Source organism: Gymnoscopelus braueri (genome assembly GCF_963280865.1).
Source record: "Gymnoscopelus braueri genome assembly, chromosome: 15".
Classification (NCBI taxonomy): Eukaryota; Metazoa; Chordata; class Actinopteri; order Myctophiformes; family Myctophidae; genus Gymnoscopelus; species Gymnoscopelus braueri.
The window spans coordinates 41026698-41041258 of NC_137620.1; the positions used below are offsets into that span (position 1 = coordinate 41026698).

General features: G+C 38.3%; 1 protein-coding gene and 1 long non-coding RNA gene across 2 annotated transcripts in view; both read right to left on the reverse strand.

Moving 5' to 3' along the window:
* Positions 1–9276, reverse strand: part of LOC308101560 (E3 ubiquitin-protein ligase TRIM47-like) — a gene marked incomplete at both ends in the record, with an annotated part of 44071 nt that extends 34795 nt beyond the window's left edge. The window contains one exon of the mRNA XM_080450981.1: positions 9037–9276. Coding sequence (XP_080307107.1) covers positions 9037–9276 — 240 coding nt within the window. The remainder of the gene's footprint in view (positions 1–9036) is intronic.
* Positions 4464–5701, reverse strand: LOC308102461. Its single transcript, XR_013934659.1, has 3 exons — positions 5574–5701; positions 4669–4719; positions 4464–4518 (listed from the first exon to the last, which is right to left on the reverse strand). It is a non-coding gene; the product is annotated as an uncharacterized lncRNA (long non-coding RNA).
* Positions 9277–14561: the final 5285 nt, after the last annotated feature.

A 14561-nucleotide genomic window follows, 5' to 3' on the forward strand; every position in this document is an offset into this window, starting at 1 on the left:
CAGTAAAAATTCCTCAAAACAAAAGTGTACTTAAGTACAGTACTTGAGTAAATGTACTTAGTTACTTTACACCACTGTCCATATATGGAGTTCCAGGAGGGGTTCTCTGATGTCAGGGGCCGGGCTAGGTATGTTAGGTATATGATCTCTCCATCTATGGAAGGTTGGGACTTGGCATCGAATGGGTCACTAAAGGTCGGGACTGAATAGGTCATTCATCCCCTTATATAGGTTTCTGGGCATCATGCCATGATCCACCTTGCGGTGTTATCCATCTATGGCTAATACTGGCAAGTATGCCCTGAATGTTCTTTACAAGGTCTATGAAAACAGTGTTCATTTTGACAGCAAATTCTGATTTAGTCTTTAAAGTCTTTTAAGTAACACACCATTTAGTTTTTGTTCTATTTTAGTCTTCTGAAATTGTTTAGTATTAGTCTAGTCTTAGTCGAATAAATATCAAAATCTTAGTCTTTTAGTCTAGTCTAAGTCAACAAAATTAACACTATGAAAACAAGCCCAAAAGAAGCGAGCCCTTCGGCCTTTAAACATTGGCTATTGGAAAATAGCAGATCTACAAGCTCACAACTCATGGCGATGCGACGATCTGCTATTTTCCTAAGAAAAATCTTGAAAACGATTTGACATTTTAACATCACAAACCCCCCCCAATTATTTACAAGCAACTTTAAAGAAAAACAAGCCCAAAGTCACTTATAATAAGCAGACATGGCAACACTGGACATAACTCAGTAGACTTCTTTTTGTTGTAGTTTTATGGCATCCATAGGCAATGCATTACCGCCACCTGCTGTTCAGCTCAGAGCACTTCACTTTCAAATCTGTCCCACCACAGACCTGGTGCTCTAATCTATTCTAAGACGTTATTATGACTAATTATGCTGAATCCTAAATGGGTATTTCACTTTAAAACACTTGTGGGTTCATTTTCCACGTCTACTCAGGTCTCAGACCCAGACTGAGGGTCAAGGCTGCACACAAAAGGACCGGCCAGTAGACTCATGAATAGCCTAGATAGACCACGTACAACTAGGTTGCTCTTTAGTTGTAGCTACAGGGACACATTAAAGAGACATACCCACCTATCAAAAGGTAATTCCTGATATGAGCCAAAGAAATGTTTCAAATTCAAAAGGTTAATATCTTTCACATTGCCCTGTCATGATTCATGACCTACTGTACTACTGCAATTCTTTGATTTGGTAAAACATAGTATCTGAGAACACAGCAATTAATTCAATGTTTGTTCACTGGAACAACACAAGAACCTCCCCCCCCCATCTATATACCCCTAAACTCGTCTCTTATTTTCTTGTGTAAAGGCCAGACCACACCAATGCAACTCCTTGCAACTGCCATTGGGGATAATGGTTGCAAGTAGTTGCTTGTTGCAATAGTCAGGGGATATTAAAAATATCTTGGAATAAATTCCTTACCAAGAAATTTCTTCACCAATGTGTTTGTAAAAGTGTCTAGTAACACATCTCATAAAGACTGAAATGCAGTTTCCCTAGGGGAATTTTTGACAGCTGCTGAAAGTTGGGGAACCCACCATAACCTTATGCGGGGAAAACATAAACATTTTATTCTGTTTTAAGTAGCATGTGAGGGGTCAAACTAGGGTGTTTTTATGATTCTGAATCCATTGCAAGCATTTGTTTTGCACCAAAACCACTCCTTGGGCTAAAAACGGCCCAATCTCAATGGGCTTTTTACACAAAAAGTATACCTGGAAAAGGATGGCTATGGCCATTTTTAGCCCAAGGAGTGGTTTTGGTGCAAAACAAATGCTTGCAATGGATTCAGAATCATAAAAACATCCTAGTTTGACCCCTCACGTGCTACTTAAAACAGAATTAAATTTAGATTAAATTTAGATTTAGTTAAAAGAAGATTTCTTCTTCTAACCAAGGTTATGGTGGGTTCCCCAACTTTCAGCATCTGTCAAAAATTCTCCTAGGGAAACTGCATTTCAGTCTTTGTGAGATGTGTTACTAGACACCTTTACCACATTGGTGAAGATTTTTTTTGGTAAGTTATTCCAAGATTGGAATATCCCCTGACTATAATGATTATGTACAATATTTAGTTTGAGGACAATATCAACCCAAAAGTATAGTGTTTGATTAATCTCTTGCTAATAACAATAGAGGTCCACTGCTCTTGAAAAGGACTATGACATGAAAAGTATTGGAGCACATCTTATTATAAATATGATTTATTGGGTAAAATGTGTTTACTATCAGTGTGATTCAGTACATTCCTCTCTTACACGTATCATGAGGCTTGTTCCAGCTCACATTCAAACTGCCAAAAAATACTGTATATTGATGGTTATGCAGAAAACCTTTATAGGATTTTGTTCATGAAATAATGCCCTACTTTGTGGTGTGACTGACACGGTTACATTTATATTTGTTTTTGTAAAACAGCAAAAGAAAAAAAATCACTTAAACATTATTTATTTATTATGTTATCAATCATATTGAAGTGATTTCAGGGAGGGACAGAAACTAACTCCAGTCACTTTCAGTTCAGGGGTTCTCATTGTATTGTTGAATCACAATGTTATTGTATGACTTGGTAATCTAGGTTCAGTTACTACAGTGTTGAATGTTTCATATTCAATGTGTTCTGGGCTTTGAAGAGACAATGCTGCACATTTTCAAAAAATAGTGGAAATAGCAGATCTACAAGCACACACACAGAATTAATCAGATATTGGTCTTGTCCTCTCAGTCCTCAGACTGTTTTAACATCTATCTTCACATCCTGTATAAAACGTCATCTAAACATGGAGACAACTTTCACAGAGAGACAGAAACATTCTTCAAATCAGACTAAAACACTGTTAGAGGTTGCAGACTGACATTTATTTTGAAAAAAAAAACAAGTCAGTGTAAATTAAGTAAAGTTAATGAAAACATAATGATTACCTGATGGTGTCAAACTCCTTTATATGAATTGAAACATAATTTTGTCATTTTGCCAGATAAGTCGTGAGCTTGTAGATATTAAAGAAAGTACAGAAGCTTTTCCCCCCCTCTTTTGTTTTTAACATGGCTTCATAAGTGTGTAACTGTTTGAAGGACTCCAAGGTTTCTACTGTATTTACAAAATGGGGTAAAAACATTGTTCATCACATTAAAATGTTTTTAAAAGCGATTAACTGTTGACACACAATACCCTATTGACACAATGAGGAGGAAGACATTACACCAGTGGTTCTCAAACATTTTCAGGCAGAGACTCCCCAAAATAATCCTATTTGAACTGGGGACCAGCCACCCTGACAAGCACTTGGAATTGCAGGAGTTAAGGCATTACATTTAGTTTGACTTCATCAATATTGTGAAAACAGCAGATCTACAAGCTCACAGTGAGCTTGTAGATCGGCTATTTTCACAAATTCTCTCTTTGTCAGGTAATATTTGGCCAATTTTTGACCATTTTCTATAGTATAGTTTGTTAATTACTTTTGACACAGTAATGTCTCATTTTAGAGGTATTCAATAGGTCTTAAAAAGTCCTTAAATTGTCACTTTAGAAATGTACTCTGTATACATTATACATACACTATACATGTATGTACGGTATGTTTGTGTTTGTAGGTTTGTTTACTGTTGAGTGAGAAAACAATGTTGCACATTAAGCAAAATATCATTTGGGGACCTCCTGGGGGTCCCGACCCACAGTTTGAGAACCACTACATATAGTATAACCAATGTACACAGACTGACAGAGGGCTCTGTAGTAATATCAACAAGATAACAGGGCATACTGTATAATGATTGTCTGCAGCAGGCTTATTAAAGAAATGTAATGAGCGGAACACAATGGATTGATTGATCATGATGGTGTAGTATACTGTACACATCATTCTTACACATGCTTTATCTAGAAGAGAAAATCATCAAATGAAGAAAACAAAGTTTTCAACTGAATATCATCATCAGTATTCTTAACATGTCTACCATGTCTTACACAGCTCTGCTGTATCTCCATAGTGCCAATAAAGCCTTATCCCTGGATAGAGAGGTTGTGTGAACGTGGTTTGAACTGTGTGTAGGAGGGTCATTGTGTCAGAAACACTGTAGAAGGACAGAGTACCTGCCTTGTGGTCCAGGTACACCCCCACTCTGGAGGAGAGAGGCCCTGACACTTCAGTGTTAACACTGTTGTGTTTGAACAGGTAGTTTTTACCATTACACTCTAAACACCAGGATTTATCATTGTCTCCAAAGTAGCGTGTTTGTCTGCTGATGTCTTTATAACAGACTGCTATACGAACCCCTACACCACTCCACTCTACTTCCCAGTAACAACGTTCAGACAGACCCTCTGTACACAACACCTGAGGGTAGTACATAGTAAATCTCTCTGCATGATCAGGGTAAGGTTGTTGTTGTTGTCGTGTTAAAGTCACCTTCCTCTTCTCCTCTGACAGGGAGAGACGTGTGCTTATTGTGTTCATGTCCAGAGACAGAGGAGAGGAATCTGTGAGAACACACGACAAAAGAAAAATCAAACCTCATGAACCTTATTGTGTTTAGAGTTAGTCTCTCAGATCAAACTCATTAGAGCTTTAAATAACAACATATCAGAATGAAACTTCAACGTTCAGAACCTGCATCAACATGGACTCACAGTGTAAAAAGTCCTTTCTGGTCTGAGGCTCCACTGGATGTAAAACATCAACTGGAGACACAAGAAAACAGTAAAGGTCATCATGACATTGTAAAGGATTTCTATGTCCACACAAAGGGTCAAATCCAATAGACTTTACTGCTGACTTCGGGCATGTAAAACATACAGCGTGAGCCTACAGGAGGTCACAACATACGACTGACGTAAAAGACAACAGGCCTGCTTTACGGCAGTGTCGTAACGTAGCTCTCTTAAAGGCACAGTCACATATATAGCATATATGACGGACATCATACTGAAGAATGGATTAAACTGAAGTTCCAAGGGTTTTGTCAAAAAGTTCAAGCTATTATAGCTTGATAGTAATCATTGCTATTATATAGTGTTTGTTCAGTAACAGCTGTCTCCCCAGCTCTTCAGAAAATACATTTTCAGGTGGGTTTCACATTTCATTCAATCAGGAGAGAGAACTCCTCAAGATCATTTATTAAGAACAAAAATAAATAAAAATGATAATAAATATTAAATGGTGCATTTATATACTATACTGTAGCGGGTGATATGAAACACAGGTCACACTAATCTACTGCCCGCCATACTACAGGCTTTAGTAGCCTTCCCAGACATACTTCCACCTGTACAAACTGTTTCAACACTTACAAATGTACTGTACAGTATAGGGGCCGGTTAAAACACAATAAAGACATTTAAATCTAACCCTAACCTCTCCTTTGAGAAATATTCTTGCTTAAATTCTTCAATGTTTCTGTCCAATCTGACAGACAGCCAACCTGTGTACCATCAGTCTGCTCCAGTTCAAATATCTCCAGTTGCCTTCTGACTTCATCAATCCATGTTTACTATGATGGCTGGTTAGAAAAACAAGAAACACATTTAAATCTCACCTCTCTTTGATATCTCTGGCCAAGTTGTCTTCAGGATGTTGTCTAGTTGGTCTCTCAGACCAGACACCACATCAATCACATCTGTGAAGGACCTCACAGGACAGATGACCACACTGGGTGAGACAGGAGATCCACTGGAACTGGAGAGAGACTGGAAACTCTGGAGAGAGACAAGTAAACCAGTATAGACAGGGATGGAAGATCATTAAACCAAGAGATCAATAAATTAGTACATTGACCACACACACACACACACACACACGCGCACACGCACACGCACAAAAATGCAATCAAGATGAAAATGATTTAATTTGTCTCTAATTCTCATGCAAATAATTGCGATTAACAATGTGATTGTGTTTTTGGTATTGAGCATATCAATAAAAATATACATTTCCGTTCCAATCTATGAACACAAATTGTACAGGGCAGATATTGAATACATTTATACTTTCAAAATATTTGTCAAAATAGTGGAAATAGACGATCTACAAGCTCAGAAGCTGAACTTGTAGATCTGCTATTTTTGGAAAATGTTTACAATTATGACAATTGTGGAAAATAATCGTGATTATCGCAAATAATTGTGATTAGGCAATTATGTAATAATTGTGACAGGCCTAATTCTGACAATATTATTGTGGTCTGTACAACTACTGTATACTAGAACTATAATAGTAATAGTAACTACCAGCATTAATAATGTCACTATGATGTAATAATAATATGACATGATGAAAAGAGATGAAATATGAAGCGGATTTCTCCTAAATGAGTCAAAACCAAACAGTAAAATGCCATGTGTGGAACCTGAATGAAAGTGATGATGTCATCAGTGTTGGACAGCTCCTCCAGGTCAGCATGTCTCCTCTCCAGCTGCTCCATGTGGTCCTCCAGCTGCCTCAGGAGAGCCTCAGTCTGAGCCACTGCAGTCTGCTGCTGATCTCTGATCAGTTCTTTAAGCTCACTGCGTCTTCTCTCAATGGAGACCATCATCTCACTGAAGATCCTGTCACTGGCCTCCACTGCTGCTTCTGTAGAGCTCTACACACACACACACACACACACACACACACACACACACACACACACACACACACACACACACACACACACACACACACACACACACACACACACACACACACACACACACACACACACACAGAGAGAGAGTGTGTTGTTAAAATGTTTAAAAAACAATCCATGATGTTGTTCACATATTTTTTTTTGAAAATAGCCGATCTATAGACAGATCTGCTATTTTCAAATCATCAAAGATCAAAACCATCCCAACCACAGACTGTTTGAGATGTTGCCGCATGGAAAACACCTACGCAGTCTCAAAGCTACTAGCAATAGACTGCAAAAAAGCTTCTTTCCACGTACAATCAGGTACAGGAATGATCGGACAAGAACCAGAATGAACCAAGACAAAGGGAAATGCTTTGTGAGCTTGTAGATCTGCTCATACAAAAAATCTTAGGAGAATTGACATTTTGCACAACACAAATATTATATGTGGGTTGCTGGCACACAAGTATTTTCAAATGGGGGTCCACAGCCAAATACATATTAATTGGGGGTCCTTGACATTAAAAGGTTTTAGAACCACTGCTTTAGTGCTTCTGATGACACAGGGCACTGTCTCATCCATATAGCATCACAGTAAACACAAGAACAAGAACTATTATCATAATATCAGCTCACGTTCAGGGCCTCCATGACCTGTCTCAGGTCTTTCAGCTCCTTCTTTTTCTCCCGGATCTTCTGCTGGACTTCCTCCTGAATTCTCACCAGCTGTTTCTGCAAGAAACAGGAAGAGACAGTCTGGCTTGTAAACAAAGCACATTTTCAAGTCGGGATACCACTTCTATCCAGTGGTGTTAAGTAACTAAGTACATTTACTCAAGTACTGTACTTAAGTACAATTTTGATATGTTTTTACTTTATTTCAGTATTTCCAGTTTTCAGTACTTTTACTTCTAATCCACTACGTCTCAGAGGCAAATATTGTACTTTTACTCCACTACAATTATGTGAAAACTTTAGTTACTGGTCACTTTGTAGATTTAATTAAAACATTTGATTACTTTTTCCACCACTGATTCGATCCAATCAGGAGAAAGAGAACTCATATAGGATACAGGGTAAAAACTAGTGAGATTTGAGACAGTTTAGTTTGGATCCAATCATCTTAAATCAACTTTGTAACTTCCTCAAAATACACTTTTGCAGGGGCAAGATTAATGGACATTAATTACCATTCATGAAAAGTTATCAATCGCCTCCGTTTTTCATTGGGTCCAAAATGAGTGTACTTCATCCTTTAATACTTTTTATTACACCCTGATTTGTGCTTTTTATGTCTCTGACATGGTCATTTAGTTCTGCTTCTATCTTGAATACATGCTCTATCTTTTGTCTTCAAGTGATAGTGGTCCTACCTGTTTCTCTGCCTTCTCTGCAGCAGCTGAGGTGGCTGGGACCAGCTTGTGCTTCTTCAACACAGGAACATTGTAGTGAGGCTGGAGGTGAGTCTCACAGCAAGAGGTCAGACACGCCAGACAAGACATGAGAGCTTTGTGACGTCTGGCTCCGGTGCAGAAATCACAGGCCACGTCTGCTGGACCGGCGTACAGCAGAGCAGCAGAGACAGAAGACTGCTGATCTACTGTACTGCTCAGCTTCATCACAACCTGGAAGTAAAGAGAAGAGGAGGGGAGGTCACTCACTGATGACAAATACAACACAGTCATTGTCAGGTTCATGGTGATAAACGCAGTGAGACATTACAGGTATTAGTTCATCTAGTAAGATCATTGTAACATTATCTGAACACTGTGGTTCTGAACTTTTGCATTCCAAGTTGATTGCCTACCATGAATGACAAGCCAAGAATAGGGAGAGTTTAATGGTTAACCAGTGACTAACACAGTCATAATACCATAAGGTAAGTACTGAAGACTGCAAATAAGCTAAGATACCAGGTAAACATCAAAACATCAAATCTGTTTAAACCAGTGGTTCTCAAACTTTTTCATGTCAAGGATACCCAAATTGATATGTATTTGGCCACTGACCCCCATATGAAAATCTTGCATATCGTGTTGTGATGAATTGTGAGCTTGTAGATCTGCAATTTTCAAGTAGCTGATGTATAGGGTTACAGTGGTTAACAGACTGTGATGCCCTTTAAACAAATTTAGTTGCAGACGCCCTGGAACCCACTCATGGACCCTTGGGGTCCCCAAACCCCATTTTGTGAAACACTGGTCTAACATGCTATCTAAATAGCAATCTTAGTACAGTATGAGTTGACATTATCAACATACATAACATAATGTGTAGTAAGTAACCAACATATAGTATACGTAACTACCATCTATCATAGTCAACAAGGAGTTTGCTGTAGCAGAACATGTAGTTTAATGTGTGGTTGTAACTTGTAAGGTCATCTCACCTCATTCAGCAAGGTGTTCTTCCTCAGAACAGGTCTGGGACTGAAGCTCTCTCTGCACTGGGGACAGCTGTAGACTCCAGTATCATCATACTGGTCCCAGTAACCCCCGATACAGCTTCTACAGTAACTGTGTCCACACTGTAGAGTCACTGGTTCCTTTAGAAGGTCCAGACAGACAGAACAGCAGAACTGGTCCTGGTCCAGCTCACATGTCTGTTGCTTCTCCTGCTGTTGTGCCATTTGACTGACAACCGCACTCACACTGAGAGAAAACACACAACACTTTGGTTTATTCTGAAGAGAGACTGAGAGAGAAACACACAACAGCTCTGAGTTTCGTTTCTTCTGAAGAAAAGTGGGAGAGTCAAAGGGAGGGACTTCCTGGATGTTTGCAGGAGGCAGTGGTTTTAAAGAGACAATGAATGTGTAGCACAAACAGGTTCAGCTTGTGGTTGAACGTTGTACAGCTGGACTCTCACACTACACCATCAATTCCCCTCCGTGTGGAAAAGCCTGGTGGTGGTGGTGACTCAGGGGTATTTATTTGGGGTAGAGTATGGCAGAAAATGTGTATTTTAGTAAAATATCTCAATTTTCTCACTAGTTCCACATTCTCTCCACCTCTTCCATACTCTGTGAGCTCAATGCTCATATATTTGAGTGAAACACTCTAATACTCTCTAGGATTACAAATGTCATGGCAAGACAGGTGAACTCGATCATAATAAAGGGGCAACTTGATAATGACACAAGGGTGTCATATGGTGGCCAATTCAGTGATGCCTTATTGTTGTTGTGTCATGGCTTGCCATCTGCATTATTTTTCTGTCCTCTCACACCTAGAGTTGCTCCTGAAGTGTTGATTGAATTATTCATTGTGTTATTTCAGGAAACAAGATTAAGCTCCTACAGATTAAGTGAGAGAAATGCCAGCAGCATTGTCAAATTCAACTATTTTATTGTTCATGTTTTTTTGTTTTTTGTTTTTTTTGTACAGCTGTACTGTCTGTATCACTCACTTTATCAAACATATTCCCTATTTTGCATAGCGTCTTGTGACTAATCCTATCAGGCATTTCTTATTATATAGTAGCATCACTGTAGATCAGCTTTACCGTTTTTTGTAACGTGCAGTTTTAACACTTTCCTAGGTGTAAAGACCAATTTAAAGGCCCATAATCTTTCATTGTTCGGTCTGTTACCTCCTAGTGTACTTTAATTTCAACTTAATTAATGATTAAGAAAAGGTCAGCATTAAAGGAGGAAATGGAATGCAGTAACTCTCTGTTCAACAGCAGAACCGTCAACACCTCATGTGCTTTGACAGCAAAGCAACAGACAATATGCAAGCATATAGGCTATTGTATTCTGGAAGGAAAACAAGGAACCATTCATTAAAAACATTCTCAGACCTCTGAATAGGACCTCATAATAATCCGTAACTTTCCCTTTCCAAGCCTCACTGTGTCAATCTTTTCCAGTGAGAATTGAATGCATTTGTTAAACTTGTAGAGAATACAATAGTGTGAATGCAAAGTTGTATGGGATTATGTTTTAGGTTATGTTTCCCTTTGGACACAAGGGGGCAGCATTCACCATTTGTTTGCTTATAGCCATCCAGGATTTTAGCTATCAATGCAACTGGACAAATGTTTTTCTTTAGCAAATATCATAGTATAACATATTTAGTTTGAGGACACTGTCAACCCAATGGAAACAAGGCCGCACGGACTTTTTTGGTGTTATCCTTTTAGACAAAGTGTTTGACTGTACTCGTGCTGTTTTTACAAATGAAATGAAAATGCGAAGTACTACAGTAAAGTAAAAATACCTCTGAATTGTACAGTACTTGAGTACATGTACTTAGTTAGTTTACACCACTGGTCTATTGTAAATGAGGAAGTGATGTGAACTTGAAAACTGTTGTTCTATTTTCCTGAAGAAGTTATAATAAACTGACCATGCCTGAAGAAAAGAGTTCATTCACCATTGTGCAACAGGAAAATAAGTATTAAATGATACAAAGTCCAGTTGTAATCCAAAGTTAATGAGTCATTAACCCATGTCATGGCATGTCAATTATGTCATTATGAATCAATGTGTGGAAGCCTCTGATGGAAAGTAATTACATGTATATAGAAAATGTATTGAAGATTACTGGTAAAACTGTACACTTACAAATTGTTTAAGTGTACAGTTACGTATAATATTCAATTATCATTGTCCAGGGAACAATGTAGCATAGACAAAAGTTTGACTTTTCACACAGATGGAATATACACACAAAACTGTAAAACATCGGAGACACATACATTCATCGTCGTGTAAACGCTCAATTCTTACCGTCAGTCTCTCAGAGCTCGCAAAGGAAAATGACGAACGCAGCAATACCACCCTGTCAACTAGTAACACTGATGCCTGCAGGACACTTCGTACTGATCAGTGAGCATCCACCCTATTTATTATGGGTTTGGTCTACCCATGTGGGTGTAACATTCTGTTGATTAATCTTGTTAATCAACAGAATCTGTTGACTTGGTACTGTCTTAGATGACGCAACTCAGGCTCCAGCACTGTTCTTTAACAGTGGCTACTGTCCTTATCTGATCTACTCAATCAACTCTCACAACACTCTCATGTGACATGTACAAAGTCCCCTGGTTTCAATAGTGTAGTCACAGCTGTAGCTTCTTAGAATTGCATATATTTGTACTTATTATGGCTAAATATCCTGAAACATTCTGAAAATAAGACACAGGAAGGCGCTAGAAGGCCACGTGTGCAGGTAACATGCCAATACAAACGCCACTGTTACATCATAATAATGGATTATTCCACGCGCACGCACGCACGCACGCACACACACACAAACGCACGCACGCACGCACGCACGCACGCACGCACGCACGCACGCACGCACGCACGCACGCACGCACGCACGCACGCACGCACACACACACACACACACACACACACACACACACACACACACACACACACACACACACACACACACACACACACACACAGTACAGTTGAAAGAAAGGAAGAAAGAAACTCTTGGTTATTAGTTGTCATGTTTCTGTAGAACTTTGTGGGGAATAAATTCAGTCACGACATAATATTATTGGCCATTCCAGAAGTTCCATGATATGATGGATTCTTTACTGTCATTCCTGGGTACTTTAATGCAGTGGTTCCGCAAGGGTCCTTCAGGGGGTTCCATGGGGTCCCCAGCTAAATTAGTTAATATAGCATAAAAATCTGTTTAACCAACCTTAATATATCAACTATTTGAAAATAGCTGTTCTACAAGTTCAAAACACATCGAATGCGTCGCAACACATTGTGAGATTGTAGATCTGCTAATTTCAAAACATCTTGAGAGAATAGACATTTTGCAAAAATATGTGGGTTAATGGCACACAAATATTTTCAAATGGGGGTCCACAGCCAAATACATATTAATTGGGGATCCTTGACATGCAAAGGTTTTAGAACCACTGCTTTAGTGTACATTTTTTTAACGAGCATGATGCGTCTGCCATAATTTTGAAATATGTATTTCCCAGGGAATTAGTTTTTGAAATATAATCATTAGTCTAATTCCTAGGCCTGTAACGATACAGTAACTGCATCGATGCATCGTTTTGAATTTTCAACGATCTACTATATCGATATGCAAACAGCTAAATATCGTATCGTTTGACTTTGAATCGTATCGAATCGTTTTGCAATGCAAATAATCGTATCGAATCGTTCTGCAATGCAAATAATCAATTATATCAATACTAAGTACTTTTAAGAAGAAAAAAAGAGAAAGAGGGGTTTATATCCAGTATCCAGGTATTTATTTTTCACACAGAATTTTTGGGTAAATAAATAGTTACTATATCGATTTTAAATCATTGAATGGAATCGTATCGTTCTAAATTAACCTGTCCTGTATCGTTCATGTATCGTACCGACTAAATCGCTGAATCGAAACGTATCGTATCGTTCTAAATTAACCTGCATCGTTCATGTATCGTATCGACAACCAAGTATCGTGATACGTATCGAATCGTTGTTAAAACGTATCGTTACACCCCTACTAATTCCCATACATAATGTCACATTCTGACAAAATATGTTTTCCCCCAGATTTTCTTTGGTTATTTAGGTCTTGACTGAAAAAAATAACCATCTATGACATTGTGTGCTATGAAACCTATCCTACAGTAATTCATAGCTGTGTTATGCATGGTCCAGATGAAAAAGCTCAGAACACACAAGTTTCAGATTATACACACTTTTAGGCATTGGCTGTTGGTTTACATGGAATAGAAAAGCATATAGGTGTAGAGACCAAATTATAGGCCTATAATCTTGTATTGTAATTAAAATACACTAGAAGGTAGACTGACAGACAGACAACTTATGATGAAGAAAAGGTCAGCATTAAAAGGGGAAATGGAATATAGTAAATCTCTGTTCAACAATGGAACGGTCAACACCTCATGTTCTTTCACAGCAAAGCAACAGACACTATGCAAGCAGGTTACTGTATTCTGGAAGGAAAACAAGGAACCATTCATTAAAAAAACTCTCAGACCTCTGAATAGGACCTCATAATAATCACTAGATTTCCTTTCCAAGCCTCACTGTGTCAATCTTTTCCAGTGAGAATTGAATGTACGTATTTGTTAAACTTGTAGAATTCTAAAAACAAAACAAAAACAAACAATAGTGTGAATGCAAAGTTATATGAGATTCTGTTTCAGGTTATGTTTCACTTTGGACACAAGGGGGCAGCGTTCACCACTCGTTTGCTTATAGCCATGCAGGATTTTGCTGTCAATACAAATGAAACAATTTTTTTCTTGAGCAAATATCAGAGTAAAGGCATAATGATTGTGTACAATATTTAGTTTGAGGACACTATCAACCCAACAGAGTAGTGTTTCATTCATCTCTTGGTTAAGGTCCACTGCTCTTGAAAAGGACTATGACATGAAAAGTACAGCTTATTATATTAATGTTTTATTGGATAAACTTAGGCTTGTTCAAGCTCACATTCAAACTATCAAAAATACTGTATTGTCGCTGTTATGCAGAAAACCTTTATCTCCATATTTTCACTTTATATGATTTTCTTCTTAAAATAATAATGCCCTACTTTGTGGTGTGACACTGTCAACACACTGTGAAAACAACACATTTTGTTAAACATAGCAAAACATAAATCATATTTTTGTTTAATGGCCAAAATAGGGACAGCAGAACTATTTGGAGCATACACACATGAGAAGATATAGTCACACAGGACTCCAGCTGATATTAGTATAGTTCCGACTGGAACAACAGTATACAGGAAACACTGTAGTCCAAGTAGTCTATAGGAGGAACTGACGTTCACCCTGTGATGTCACAGACTAAACATTCCAAATTCAAAATAAAAACATAGAAGCACTGCCAAATCATCTTTATTTTGTCCTCGACTTCATGAAAACAGGATTTGGGTTCAAAATCAGGGAAGTGGCCCT